General features: G+C 46.9%; 2 protein-coding genes and 1 long non-coding RNA gene across 7 annotated transcripts; 2 read left to right on the top strand and 1 right to left on the bottom strand.

Annotated features, from left to right (window-relative positions):
• Nucleotides 1–377: 377 nt before the first annotated feature.
• Nucleotides 378–2,355, top strand: LOC143218669 (protein Red). The gene is made up of 2 exons (XM_076443999.1): nucleotides 378–869; nucleotides 1,294–2,355. The coding sequence occupies exons 1-2, from the start codon at nucleotides 378–380 to the stop codon at nucleotides 2,353–2,355; spliced, it is 1,554 nt and encodes a 517-aa protein (XP_076300114.1).
• A 1,115-nt stretch (nucleotides 2,356–3,470) lies between these two features.
• On the top strand, nucleotides 3,471–8,410 carry LOC143218953 (cytosolic 10-formyltetrahydrofolate dehydrogenase). 2 transcript variants are annotated; one of them, XM_076444631.1, is made up of 8 exons: nucleotides 3,489–3,650; nucleotides 3,878–3,943; nucleotides 4,299–4,440; nucleotides 4,523–4,757; nucleotides 5,498–6,177; nucleotides 6,244–6,658; nucleotides 6,748–7,406; nucleotides 7,623–8,410. In XM_076444631.1, exons 3-8 carry the CDS (start codon nucleotides 4,305–4,307, stop codon nucleotides 8,198–8,200), a joined length of 2,703 nt encoding a protein of 900 aa, XP_076300746.1. In that variant the 5' UTR covers nucleotides 3,489–3,650; nucleotides 3,878–3,943; nucleotides 4,299–4,304; the 3' UTR covers nucleotides 8,201–8,410. The 2 variants fall into 2 exon arrangements, with proteins under 2 accessions (XP_076300745.1, XP_076300746.1); XM_076444630.1 differs by lacking the exon at nucleotides 3,878–3,943 and having other exon boundaries at nucleotides 3,471–3,650.
• Nucleotides 8,411–8,503: 93 nt separating this feature from the next.
• Nucleotides 8,504–12,328, bottom strand: LOC143218977 (uncharacterized). 4 transcript variants are annotated; one of them, XR_013011210.1, is made up of 4 exons: nucleotides 9,495–12,328; nucleotides 9,113–9,341; nucleotides 8,777–8,876; nucleotides 8,504–8,702 (listed from the first exon to the last, which is right to left on the bottom strand). It is a non-coding gene; the product is annotated as an uncharacterized LOC143218977 (long non-coding RNA). The 4 variants fall into 4 exon arrangements; XR_013011208.1 differs by having other exon boundaries at nucleotides 9,113–12,328; XR_013011211.1 differs by having other exon boundaries at nucleotides 8,777–11,071; nucleotides 11,162–12,328.
• Between the last annotated feature and the right edge of the window lie 14 nt (nucleotides 12,329–12,342).

Here is a 12,342-nt window from a genome sequence, read left to right as displayed (position 1 = left end):
AGGTTTCTACTCCGATACACAGTCTCCGCCATTACCATCAGTTGTCATAGTAATCGGGAGTCTACATTACCAACGACGAGCCAGAAGGAATTGTGGTTTCAAGCAGCTACTGATAGATGGCTAGGGTCCATTTCATCGTGTTGACAAATTTGACATCTTCCTTGGTCTGATATTGCTGTTAAACAATTCAATGATTTATATTAGCGACTCTACCGAGCCTGTTCCGTGAATTTGACAATACTAATCGTAAGTAGCATATGCTAATTTAATTAGAATTCAGAAAAGAAATATTACCCATTTGTCCAACTGGTTGTTCAGTTTCTCAGTAAACATAACCTCAATTCCATTAAAGGGATCCAACCACAACAAACACAAAAATGCCGGACACAACGGAGGAAGACATGGGGATGTCCGTGCGTTTAACGAACGATGATTTCCGCAAGTTGCTGATGACTCCGAGAGCATCGGTTCCATCAGCAACCCCTGCATCTGTACCTGGAACTGCTAGAGATGCTAGCGCCAAGACTGCACAGACTCCAAATGTTAGCGGTGGTAGTCGAGCAGAGCTCAGAAGAAAGAAGAAGAGCTTCTACGCCAAGTTGAAGAAGCAGGAAGAAGATAAGATGGCAGAGCTGGCGGAGAAATACAGAGACAGAGCCAGGGAACGTAGAGACGGTACCAACCAGGATTATCAGACAGAGGATCCAATGAACAGTGCCAGCGCGTATAGAGCTGTAGCGCCAGATTTGAAGTCGGGTATGGACGCTGCCGAACGTAGGAGGCAAATGATCCAACAGTCGAAATTCTTGGGTGGTGATATGGAGCATACTCACTTGGTGAAAGGGTTGGATTATGCTCTTCTGCAGAAGGTACGAATCCAAATTTTTTAATCCTTAGCATTCGAACAGCAACTGTGAGAGATGCCACTAAAAATTGCTGTGCTATTATTCAAAATATTGTTTACATTCTTCAGAATTTAAATATATCAGTATCTAATCGATTACTAAACATGTAGATATTGTCCGAGGTATTGTACCAATTACATATTCATAAAATTTCAAAAATAATAGGTAATGGAAATATTTTGGGTCGGAAGAAATGTTTAATTTTCGAGTTAAAACAGCTCCGAGTGCCAAGGGTTAATAAACAATTAATTTCCATACCATAATACCGAGAAATAAATAAAGCTTTTTATCATTTAAGACGTGATAATATTATCATATCTATTAGAAAAAATAAAAGGTAGAAGGGCACAGAAAAGAATCTTTTTTCGAAGCAAGTCTTGCTCGACAGGTACGCAGCGAGATCGAGGCGAAAGAGCATGAGCAGGAGCAGGAGATGGAGAAGCTGGTGAAGCCGAAGGACAAAGTGAAGGAGAAGAAGGAGCCGGAGAAGAAGGATGACGAGATGCAGTTCAAGACGAAAATCGGTCGGAACGTTTACAAAACCGTGATGACGATGAAGTCGAAAGTGGTCGAGAGGAACGAGTTGTTCACGCCGGGTCGCATGGCCTACATAATAGAGCTGGACGACGAGAACGCGGACGTTGACATACCGACTACCCTGATCAGAAGCAAAGCAGATGTGCCCACAGTCGATAACACTCCCACTTTGACGACGAACGACATAGTAATCAACAAACTGGCGCAAATATTGTCGTATTTGCGGCAAGGTAATCGTCACGGGAAGAAGGGGAAAAAGAATAAGGATGGTAGATCAAGGCCGGACGACATGAACGATATGGACATCGCGCCGAGGCCGCAGGACGAAAGTATCTACGGGGATATCGGGGACTATGTTCCTGCGATTGGCAAGAAGGATTTGATTCAGTCCAGGGAGAAGAAGAAGGGATCGTACTTCGACAAACCGGAGAATACTTTGGATACGGATGACACTGCGAATGCTCCTCAATTACCAAGCGTTGCACCACCGACGGTGGACACCAGTGCTCCGAAGAAAGGAGCCTTGCTGAACAAGTTGGCAGCAGAGCCTGAAGGATACGCGGAATGTTACCCTGGTTTGGACGAGATGCAGGACGCGATAGACGACTCGGATGATGAGGTCGATTACACGAAAATGGACCTCGGCAACAAGAAGGGTCCTATCGGAAGATGGGACTTCGACACACCGGAAGAGTACAGCGAATACATGAACAACAAAGAGGCCCTGCCGAAAGCAGCGTTCCAGTACGGCGTGAAAATGGCTGACGGCCGAAGGACGAGGAAATATAACAAGGAGAAGAACGAGAAGGCAGAGTTAGACAGGGAATGGCAGAAAATTCAAAATATCATGAACAAGAGGAAACCGAGTACCGTGATGGACGGTGGATCGGAATTCAAAGTGCCGAGATATTAGAGCAACCTGAACCACGCTCTTATTTTTAATGTTAATCTCGATGAATGTAATTAAATGTATATCCTATAGTCTAATAGTGTAAATAATCGCTCTTTTTGTCATCGCTGTGCTTATGTAAACTGACAACAAGATGAAAATGACAGGTTTTCGCCGAATCGCATTCTTATCAATATTTTTGCAGAAATTACGTCTACGACGTTATGCCACACACCGTCAGCGAGAATGTTTCGATTCCAGATTCGAAACCGACTCGAACCAGTTTCAAGACTGGTCCAGTAAACAGCTTATCAATGACCAATGACCCACGATAGGCGGAATCTTTCAGACAAACCTGTTCGTACTGGTCCGAACTTGAACGCGAAAATATATCGCAAACTATATTTACATTACAATATGTACACAAAAATGATGCGCAACTTCCGTGGTCCAATGTTGCACCATGTTGCACCTTTTCGCTGAAGTTTCGAAACGGTTCCTGATATTTCGATCATTTTGCGATCACGGCGTTTCATTACTGTAAAGAATAAACAAATTGAATATTTCATTTACGATTCTTTCCTTTTTTATCTACCATACCATACTTTTACAAAACGGTTTTAAATCTTTATTTGACACTAGGTTTGCGGGACGCGTTCTAATATTTTTAATACGCGATTATCGAGATTATAAAGCGCGTCCGAACAAAAATTATTTCTTCGAGTATGTATTATCAAAAATTTGGATAGATACATTCTCGTTATTTTGACGAAGTAATGTAAAATAGTCAGGTTAAAATATAGTCCGACTAATGAAAAAAGTATAATAAAATTTAAGACGAAACAAAAGAGATCTTAGACAATATTTCGAATAATGGTACAGCAATTTTTAGTGGCGACTCTGAGTCACAAGTCGAGTGCTGAGGGATAAATGAAGAACGACCCCATACGGTAGACTTTTCGGGATTATGCAATACAAATGAAATTGCAAAATTCGCCGAATTTGCTGGTGGGAAGTACCGTAGAACACGCGTGCCGATTCACATTAGCTTATCGAGAGCTCTCGAAGATAAGTGTGAATCGCAATTTCTCAGCGACTTCTTGACCCCCGGCTGCGCGATACAGTTAGCTTATATAAACGCACTGGATGGAGCCTGGTTCAGTCGATACCTCCGAGCACGTTGAGGTGTTACAATAATCAAGTGTTCAAGTGAACGGTCCGCAAACGAGCGCGGTAGACGAGAAAGTGAACGTGGAACCTATCTCTTGATGCTGCTGCTGAAAAACTTTCTCTCCTGGCGCCCGTACGTCGTGAGTTCCGTACGTAACTCTATTCGAAATTACATTCTAATCCGCTAACGCAAACGGTGTTTGTAAACATCGGTAACAACTCGGGGCACCGAATACGGTACACCAAAAATATAACAACAGTAGTCTCGGTGAAGGATAGCATACGGTAGAGGTGACAGCCCGGAATCGCATGATTTAGAGGCACCGTTCGCATCCACCACCCCGGTTCTCCTCCTTATCATATCTTTTCTTTGCAGCTTGCTTAACAAACACAGCACAAGCAAAATTTGACAACGATCGCACCAATTAGGTAACATTCGGAGGTATGTATATACGAAATACATACCATACAAACTAACAGGCTGTGCGTACGTGTCCGTACACTACCGGCCAAAACCATTGAGAATCCTCTATATATAATTTACGTACAATTTTAAAAGAAAGATAAATTTCTATTTGGTTTCCACGTCTGGCAATTAACGCAAAAAAATTATATATACGCATACAAATCCGCAGTCTAGCGAATAACGTCTTGTTCAGTTTGGTTTCTTATTGAATTAAAAGAATTACTTATAGTTGTTCGAGTCGTTTAAGCGGACTATAGAGGTACTAAAGTTTCGGCCAGTGGTGTAGCCGTCGCAATAAAAATCGGCATTAATTGGTTTCATTGAATCGCAGACGACGATGGCGCAGCTTAAAGTGGCCATTATCGGCCAGAGTCCGTTCGCGGCGGAGGTTTACAAGCTATTGAGGCAAAATGGTCACCAGGTCACCGGTGTCTTCACGATTCCCGACAAGGGGAGCCGAGAGGATCCGTTAGGTAAAGCATTTAATATTACGACAATTCGCGAGAAACGCTCGTCGACAAACCGGTGACCATTTTTTTACATTTCCATACACAGCGATCACAGCCAAGGCGGACAATACACCGGTGTTCAAGATCAAATCCTGGCGGAGCAAAGGCGTGATGTTGTCGGAGGTCTGGGACCAGTACAAGAGCATCGAGGTTGATTTGAACGTGTTGCCATTCTGCAGCCAATTCATCCCCATGGAAGTGATCAACCATCCTCGCCACAAGACCATATGCTATCATCCTTCCATATTACCCAGGCATCGTGGAGCTAGTGCTATAAGCTGGTTAGTATAGCCCGAAATCTGAATCCTTGTTATGAAAGAGCTCGAGAGTTCAGTGGACATTGTGCCACTGTGATTATATGCGAGCGTAACAGTCAGATAAGTGGATAAGGCGGGCGTGAATCAATCGGTTGCGTGTGCGTGTGGTCACGGAACCGGTTACGGATCCGTTTCTCGACGTATCGAGTTTCTGCATTCCGAATGAACGCCGATAACCGATAACAGGAAGCATATAGCATTAAGTAGGATTGAAAAGCGTCGCGATTCGATAACGTAGCTAATCTAATGATATCTTGGGATTAATCTGGGCGCAGTCTCGATGCTTTCAATGGATACTTGCACTGTCTTAGGATGCGTGCTTGTTACCTGCAATTAATTATTCAAGCGTTAATAATTCTGTGAGACCTTGACTTGAGAATAGTGTAGATTCTCATTTTTCAATAATGCAAAGATGTGGCTTTCCAGTAGTCAAAAGCGATAGACAAAAGATCAATCTAGTTTACGAGGCGCAATTTGCATTATTCGGTAGCATGTAGCTGTCGCAGCTTTATGAAAATAGCCACATAATCGTAAACGTAAATATGGGACTTTTGAGAACGATCGCGGCCTAGATTAATCTTCTATCTAGCGCTTTTCACTACTGAAAACCCCCACCTTTGCATCATCGAGAAATGAGAAGGCGCATCCCGCACCCTTGCAATGCTAGAAACGAGTAAATGCAATAATTCCTGCGACACTTTTAGGACCCTGATAGAGGGAGACAACACCGCAGGCTTCTCCATATTCTGGGCCGACGACGGCCTCGACACTGGGCCGATCTTGCTGCAGAAGTCCTGCAAGCTAGAGGCTGACGACACTCTCGACAGTGTGTACAACAACTTCCTCTACCCTGAAGGGATCAAAGCGATGGGAGAGGCGGTGGATCTCGTGGCGAAGGGAACTGCGCCGATGATCGTCCAGACAGAAGAGGGGGCCACTTACGACCCGATGTTGAACAAGAAGGAGCTTCAGAAAATAGACTGGGCTAAGTCAGCTAAGCAGGTTCACGATTTCATCCGTGGTTTGGACAGTACTCCGGGTGCCTGGACGACGATCGACGGAGAGGAAGTCCGTCTGTTCGGGTCCAGTCTGTGGACCAATGACCAGTTGCCGGAGGAACTGTCCCAGGTGACCGTGGAGGATCGTGTAGGTATTCTCCACGAAGGAGGGCTGCTGATCCGTGCCGTCGACGGCAATCTCGTGAACGTGAAGAGGATCAAGATCGGAACCAGAACGATCCCAGCCCAGAAATTCGGCCAGCAGTGCGAGGAAACGGCGGTGGATTTCACGGAGGATGAGTTGAAGTCCGTCGAGATCTTGAAGAGGATCTGGAAAGGCATCCTGAACGTGGACATCGAGTACGACACCGACTTCTTCGCCTGCGGTAAGGGTCTAGACTTGAATTGGAAGGATTAACGAGATTAGAATTCTATGGAGTTATTGGTCGTAGGTGGTGCAAGCATGGACGTGGTCAGGATGATAGAGGAGGTGAAGGACAACCTGGGAGTCACGTTGCAGAACGTGGACGTGTTCATGGCCCCGGTGTTCAGTCAGTTCGCCAGCACGGTGATCATGGCTGCGCGCGGTGTGTCCGCTTCTAAAGATGTCAAGTACGACGCAGTGGAGATCCAGGCGAACAACAGGCAGCTCAAGTTCCCCAAGCAACTGTTCATCAATGGTGAATTCGTGAATGGTCAGGGTACAGCCATACCCACCATCAACCCTCACGACGAGAGCGTCATCTGTTCGGTGGAGTGTGGGTCTGTAGAGGACGTGGACAGAGCGGTCAAGGCTGCCAAGAAGGCGTTCGAAGAAGGCGAGTGGAGCAAGATCAGCGCTAGAGAGCGCGGAGCTATCCTCTTCAAGTAAGTTACTACTTATCAAACACTGACCGGTGTAATCGAATCAATAGATTGCGGATTTGATTACTAAACAAATTCTTGGAAATGTTCAGACTGGCGGACCTGATGGAGGAGCACAAGGAAGAGCTGGCTACGATAGAGACCTTGGACTCCGGCGCAGTCTACACTCTAGCCCTGAAGACTCACATAGGCATGTCCATAGAGACCTGGCGCTACTTCGCCGGCTGGTGCGACAAGATCCAAGGCTCCACGATACCCATCACCCATGCCAGGCCTAATCGCAATCTGACCATCACCCGCAAAGAACCAATTGGTGTGTGTGGTCTGGTCACGCCCTGGAACTATCCCCTGATGATGCTCTCCTGGAAGATGGCGGCCTGTTTAGCAGCAGGGAACACCGTGGTGATGAAACCCGCTCAAGCCTCACCTCTAACAGCTTTAAAATTTGCTGAGCTCACCGTCAGGGCTGGATTCCCGCCTGGTGTCGTGAATATAATACCGGGGAATGGCAAGGTGACCGGAAACGCGATCTGCGAGCACCCTCTGATCAGGAAGCTCGGGTTCACTGGGTCTACGGAGATCGGACAGTCGATCATGAAGTCCTGCGCCGTCAGCAATCTGAAGAAAGTCTCTCTGGAGCTCGGGGGCAAGAGTCCTCTGGTCATTTTCGAGGACGTTGACATCCAGCACGCTGTCAGGGTCGGGATGAACAGCGTGTTCTTCAACAAGGGAGAGAACTGCATTGCCGCCGGTACGTGTGAACTGTTGTAGTAAACTGTTTGTGCTAATTACGCGGTCCAACAAATTTAAATACCGTCAGCCCTCCTAAAACGCGATTAATTCAGAATTAGTACAGATCGAAATTTTTGTTCCGCATTATATAGGAGGGTTTACTGTATCCCATTTAGCAAACTAATATTACCCTGTATACTGGCTCTTACTCTAACTTTTCAATGCTCCGAAACAGGTCGCCTGTTCGTGGAGGAGTCGATACACGACGAGTTCCTGAGGAGAGTAGTGGAGGAGACGAAGAAGATTTCAGTAGGCGATCCTCTGGACAGGAGCACGAGCCACGGTCCCCAGAACCACAAGGCCCATCTGAACAAGCTTCTGGACTTCGTCCGTAGCGGGGTCCAAGAAGGAGCGACCTTGGTTCACGGAGGCAATAGAGTGAACCGTCCGGGATGGTACTTCGAGCCGACGATATTCACGAACGTGACGGATGACATGTACATAGCCAAGGAGGAGTCATTTGGTCCAGTGATGGTGATCTCGAAATTCAACTCGAAGAACTTAGACGAGGTGATCAGAAGAGCGAACAATACTGAATACGGACTGGCGTCCGGTGTCTTGACCAAGGACATCAGCAGAGCATTGAGGTTCGCCGAGAAGATCGAAGCTGGCACGGTGTTCATCAACACGTACAACAAGACCGATGTCGCGGCGCCGTTCGGCGGCTTCAAGATGTCCGGTTTCGGCAAGGACCTCGGCCAGGATGCTCTGAACGAGTACTTGAAGTCGAAGACCATCACCATCGAGTACTAAATTAATCCCGAATGTATTATTCACGTTACTGGCGAGACTGGTGCGAATCGATGCATGCCCAAAGGTGAATTCCACCTGAAATTGTGCGTGTAACGTTACCGCGAGATCTCCAGTCATCTCATACTGCATGTATCTGTATCTACTCATCTGTGTTACATCTACGTACGTCGTTCTATTTATATAAATAAATTGGAAAGCTTTTTTACAATACACACTGCGTACACCGTTGCGCGGATGGACGCGAGAGATGCTCCCACGCGTATACGCTACACAAACGGGTTTTTTTTCCATGGGGGCCACCGTAGGATCGTTTCGAGGCTCCAGATGTTTCTACCGTGGTTTTTTGTCCGGAGACAAGTGTGCGCTCCGTTTTTCTCCGCTCGGTCGCCGGGCCGTTACGCCATTCAGCTTTCCTACTGAAACTCCCCCTCTATTCCACTGCGCTCCGCTATTTTCTTAGCGGATCGGTCCAGACGCAGGCTCCGCTCTTCGTAGAAGCGTCCTTGAAAAGAAATTATTCCATGCCAGTTGCTGCTCCATTTGATCGGACAGTTTCATAGATTATTTGCTACTCACCAACTAAGCAACCGAATTTTTAATTGATCAACCATTAGAAAACTGGGAGCAGGGAGCTCCGGATTAGGTTTCATCATCTCCAACTGCCGCGCCGTATTTTCTAGGAAAATATTCTTTGGGTTTAGCTATGATTTTAAAACAGTAAGGGCCGAAACGTTTTCTACAGTTCATAAGCTAGCAAATGCGGAGATCTACGTTGTAGCGATAACAAACGAAAGAACAGAGATTGCGGTTGCACTGAATTCAAACTAATTGCGGTCGTCTGTTGATACGCCGTGACCGAACGAGAAGCGGAAAGATCTTCCCCCATGGAAGTCGGTCACGTGTTAAATATACCTGGGGGTCAGGAGAGCCCCCATAAAGGCTCCCGAGTAGAAGAAGTAGGTGTGCATGGTCAACAACCCCGAGAGTGGAACAGCTGTTCCTATAAACATCTCCTCTCCCTTCTCTTCTTTCTTCGCTGGAAACCCTTCGAAGCCACCCCTGGCGAAGTAGACGCGCATAGGAGAAGCTGTGCTCCCCTGTTGGCTCCTGGGAAGGATCACAAAAAGTCCGTGGTGGCTTTCTGAAAGTCACGGAGGCCATTAAAACATATTTAAACGAAGACTCGTTCTCTTCCTGTACAAAAATGCAACTAACACGGTAGGAAATTCTATTTCATCTTGGGAGCACGCATCTATGTGCTTAATTTAGACAAAAGTAGAATAAATGCACTTACACTCGAGCTGCACAAAACTCGAGTAAATTTTTGTGGCAAGAGTGCCGAGAGAATAATCGAGTTTGGAACCCTTCTGGGGTGAAACAACGAAGCGCAGGCTGATAGGAGAGGTGTTTCCTTGTTTGCTGAGGAGTCAGGCAAGCGCGCGTGACCATTTGCCACAGTGCCAAGAGGAAATTCCGGGGATCGGATCGGGCTGATTCGACGACGGCCGGCATTATTCATCGTGAACAGGAAATGCAAATTTTTCTGTGGCCCTGGCTGTGGCCCCTTGCCTCGGGACACTGCCCTCTGACCCTTTCCCATTCCCCCGATCCTCCTGCCCGCCCTTCTCCCTGCAGTCCGACACAACCCGAGCTACACGTTGAATTTATCTGGCCGCCTTCTTTTTTCCATCGTCGCCTTTCTTTCCGACTGGACCTCTAGTAGATCAGATAACGCGTTCCCGATTACGAGAAAAACGAGCGCCTCAGTTCTATTCCTCTTTCACGTATATCCTCTTCCTACAAATAAAGATTACCGTTCAAATTGCATAATGTCAGATTAAGTCGAGTCATAAATAATTCTCAGCTTCTGGGAAGAAATTGTAATGTCGCGTTTGTTATCCTAACGAGTCATCGTTAGACTGCCGATCTTTATGTAAAGTCCTATTGTTCTATATGCTACTTTATGAAAATCAGAGCGAGGCAGACATCTGTCTTGCTTGACAGAAGATATATCGATAAGATCTCTATACAAAATAAAAATGTTCTGCTTGAATTGTAACGAGCTGGAGTAAAATTGACTCAGGCTGAGAATAATACGACAGTATTTTTATAATCGCGTAGAAAAATAATTCGCCAGTCCCGTGGGTATCGTCGGCGATGCTCCCAGGACGGTGATAATCGTTGCAGCAGCGTGTTCAGCGTGTCGAAGGTGCCGAAAGCATGATTTCTGTGCCCTTCGGCGACTGATTGGTCGCTGGCGCATCGCGTCGCAGCGATTCAACAATCCAGAGAGCGAGCAGGGTCCCCTCTTTCACGGAGTGTCGCACCACGTGTTCCTCTCTTTCTCTCGGAATCCTCCCTTCTTCTCGGGCTGTTCCGCAAATCAAGTTCAACGTGTTCAGTCGCCCTCGGGATCTCGCATGGGGTGCCATGCGCTCATCTTCGCGCGCGCGTTCAACGGATAAGATCTCGAGGTCGAACAGAAATCCGTGAGAAAGTGTGGGTGTGTATGAAAAATCCATGTTTTCGACGAGTTTGACCCTGTACGCCGCGGTGGTCGATCAAGCTTCATGGAATCCAAAGAGATCCCAGGTCGTTTGCACCGGATATACACGCGAGTATCGTTAACAGTGTCTCGAGAGAGAGGAAAACGCAGCGGGTTATCGAGCACAAAGAGCCGCACGATTTTCCTGGGTTCCGGTTGATATCGCGCTGGGCGGAAACAAGTATCTTTCTGTAGACCACGCGAGTTCGGTAAGCCGATCTATCGGGTGTGCCGCGAGGAATGGATGTGTCTGCGGTCCGTTATCTTCCGCAGCCAACTGTTGCTTGTTGTTCCTGCTCTGCGGTTGAGAGTCGCCCTTGCTGCACCTACGAGATAACGATCGAATTAATACAATCTCTATCGGGCGATTGTTCCGCAGTTTTCAAAAATTCATGGCTGACGCTTTTTTAATAAACCTTTCGATTCTATAAATGCTTCGACACGTGTTTCCATGCGGCCACGAACGATGATGACTCCAGCCGGTGTAATATTCAGAGCAGCGTTCGACGACCAGCAGGCGGTTCAATTATCATTGGAAACGGTTCCGGACACGGCAGCTGTCTTGGTATTTTAATTGCGCCGCGAATTAAGTTCCTAGACGAGTCAAGGCTCGGTACGCGACTCGATGTCGGCCAAGTGTGTCGCTTCGGATCGCGTGTACTGATCATCAACAGAGACTCCGACTCGGCTAATCGAGAGGGTACAAAACTTTCGCTGGAAAAAAATGAACCGAATCGCAGCGACGCTGGTTCGTTGCGAGAAAACATCAACTGACCCGGCGTGACTCATCCCGGGTCACAACAATGACATCAAAGTGGGAGAGATTCCCACTCCGGTGAGGAATCCTCGTTTCAGCTTCTTTTTCGCGATCGAGTCGACAAACTCTAGCTAGTCGCCGGAGCAGCTGTGAGCGTTATCGGAGTAGGAAAACGGACCAGGTGGTGTCTGCCTCCGAATACGTTTCAAGAATCCCGCAATCACAACGTTCGCTTTGTGAAGCAGCGAATGATGCTGGCGATCACAATCTCCTCTTGTTTACCGATAATAGAGGGTCTCTGTGGCTGCTCCAGGGACTGCCTATACTACTCGGATCCCATTAATTGCGTATCACTGCACGCGGAAAACCTCCGGATCCTTTGTTCCTCTTCCTGAGTTACCGCGTTCATCGTGGTGCTGAAAATTTATTGCCACCGCAATCTGGTGCTTGCGAGATGGTCTCTGCGGGATTCAGTATCTTCTAAATTTATCTTCCGAGTATCTCCTGATTCTATCTCTTCGAACTAAAATTTGATAACAGAATATAACAAATTTCTCCTCTTTAAATATTGTTTAGCGTACTAATTTATCATGATATTAAAACAAATACTACGGTAGAGGCAGAAAAAATTCTGAAAAATTGTGCTTCTCCGAAACGAGGTCTTGAAAGTGGATGCTCTCGGGGTCCGGTATCCGGCGAGGTCTCTCGAAGCAGATTTATGCGATGCAGGTCCTTGGTCGTCGTCTGGCGAGCCTCTCGGGGCAGCTGAAACACTGTGAAGCCCGAGGAGGACATGTTTGTCGTCGCACGGTGTGCAGCAGATGTTCGCGTTTCACTTGA

The sequence above is a fragment of the Lasioglossum baleicum genome, chromosome 20 (assembly GCF_051020765.1).
Source record: "Lasioglossum baleicum chromosome 20, iyLasBale1, whole genome shotgun sequence".
Classification (NCBI taxonomy): Eukaryota; Metazoa; Arthropoda; class Insecta; order Hymenoptera; family Halictidae; genus Lasioglossum; species Lasioglossum baleicum.
The sequence above is the reverse complement of the archived record's forward strand: the minus strand, read 5'-3'. Positions and strand labels throughout refer to the sequence as shown.

Bases quoted from the DNA above. Each gene is read 5' to 3' on its own strand.
- LOC143218669 (XM_076443999.1), top strand. From the start codon at position 378: ATGCCGGACACAACGGAGGAAGACATGGGGATGTCCGTGCGTTTAACG. The intron at 870-1,293 runs GTACGAATCCAA...CTTGCTCGACAG, and splicing joins ATTATGCTCTTCTGCAGAAG to GTACGCAGCGAGATCGAGGC.
- LOC143218953 (XM_076444630.1), top strand. From the start codon at position 3,600: ATGCTGCTGCTGAAAAACTTTCTCTCCTGGCGCCCGTACGTCGTGAGT. The intron at 4,758-5,497 runs GTTAGTATAGCC...CGACACTTTTAG, and splicing joins GGAGCTAGTGCTATAAGCTG to GACCCTGATAGAGGGAGACA. The intron at 7,407-7,622 runs GTACGTGTGAAC...GCTCCGAAACAG, and splicing joins AGAGAACTGCATTGCCGCCG to GTCGCCTGTTCGTGGAGGAG.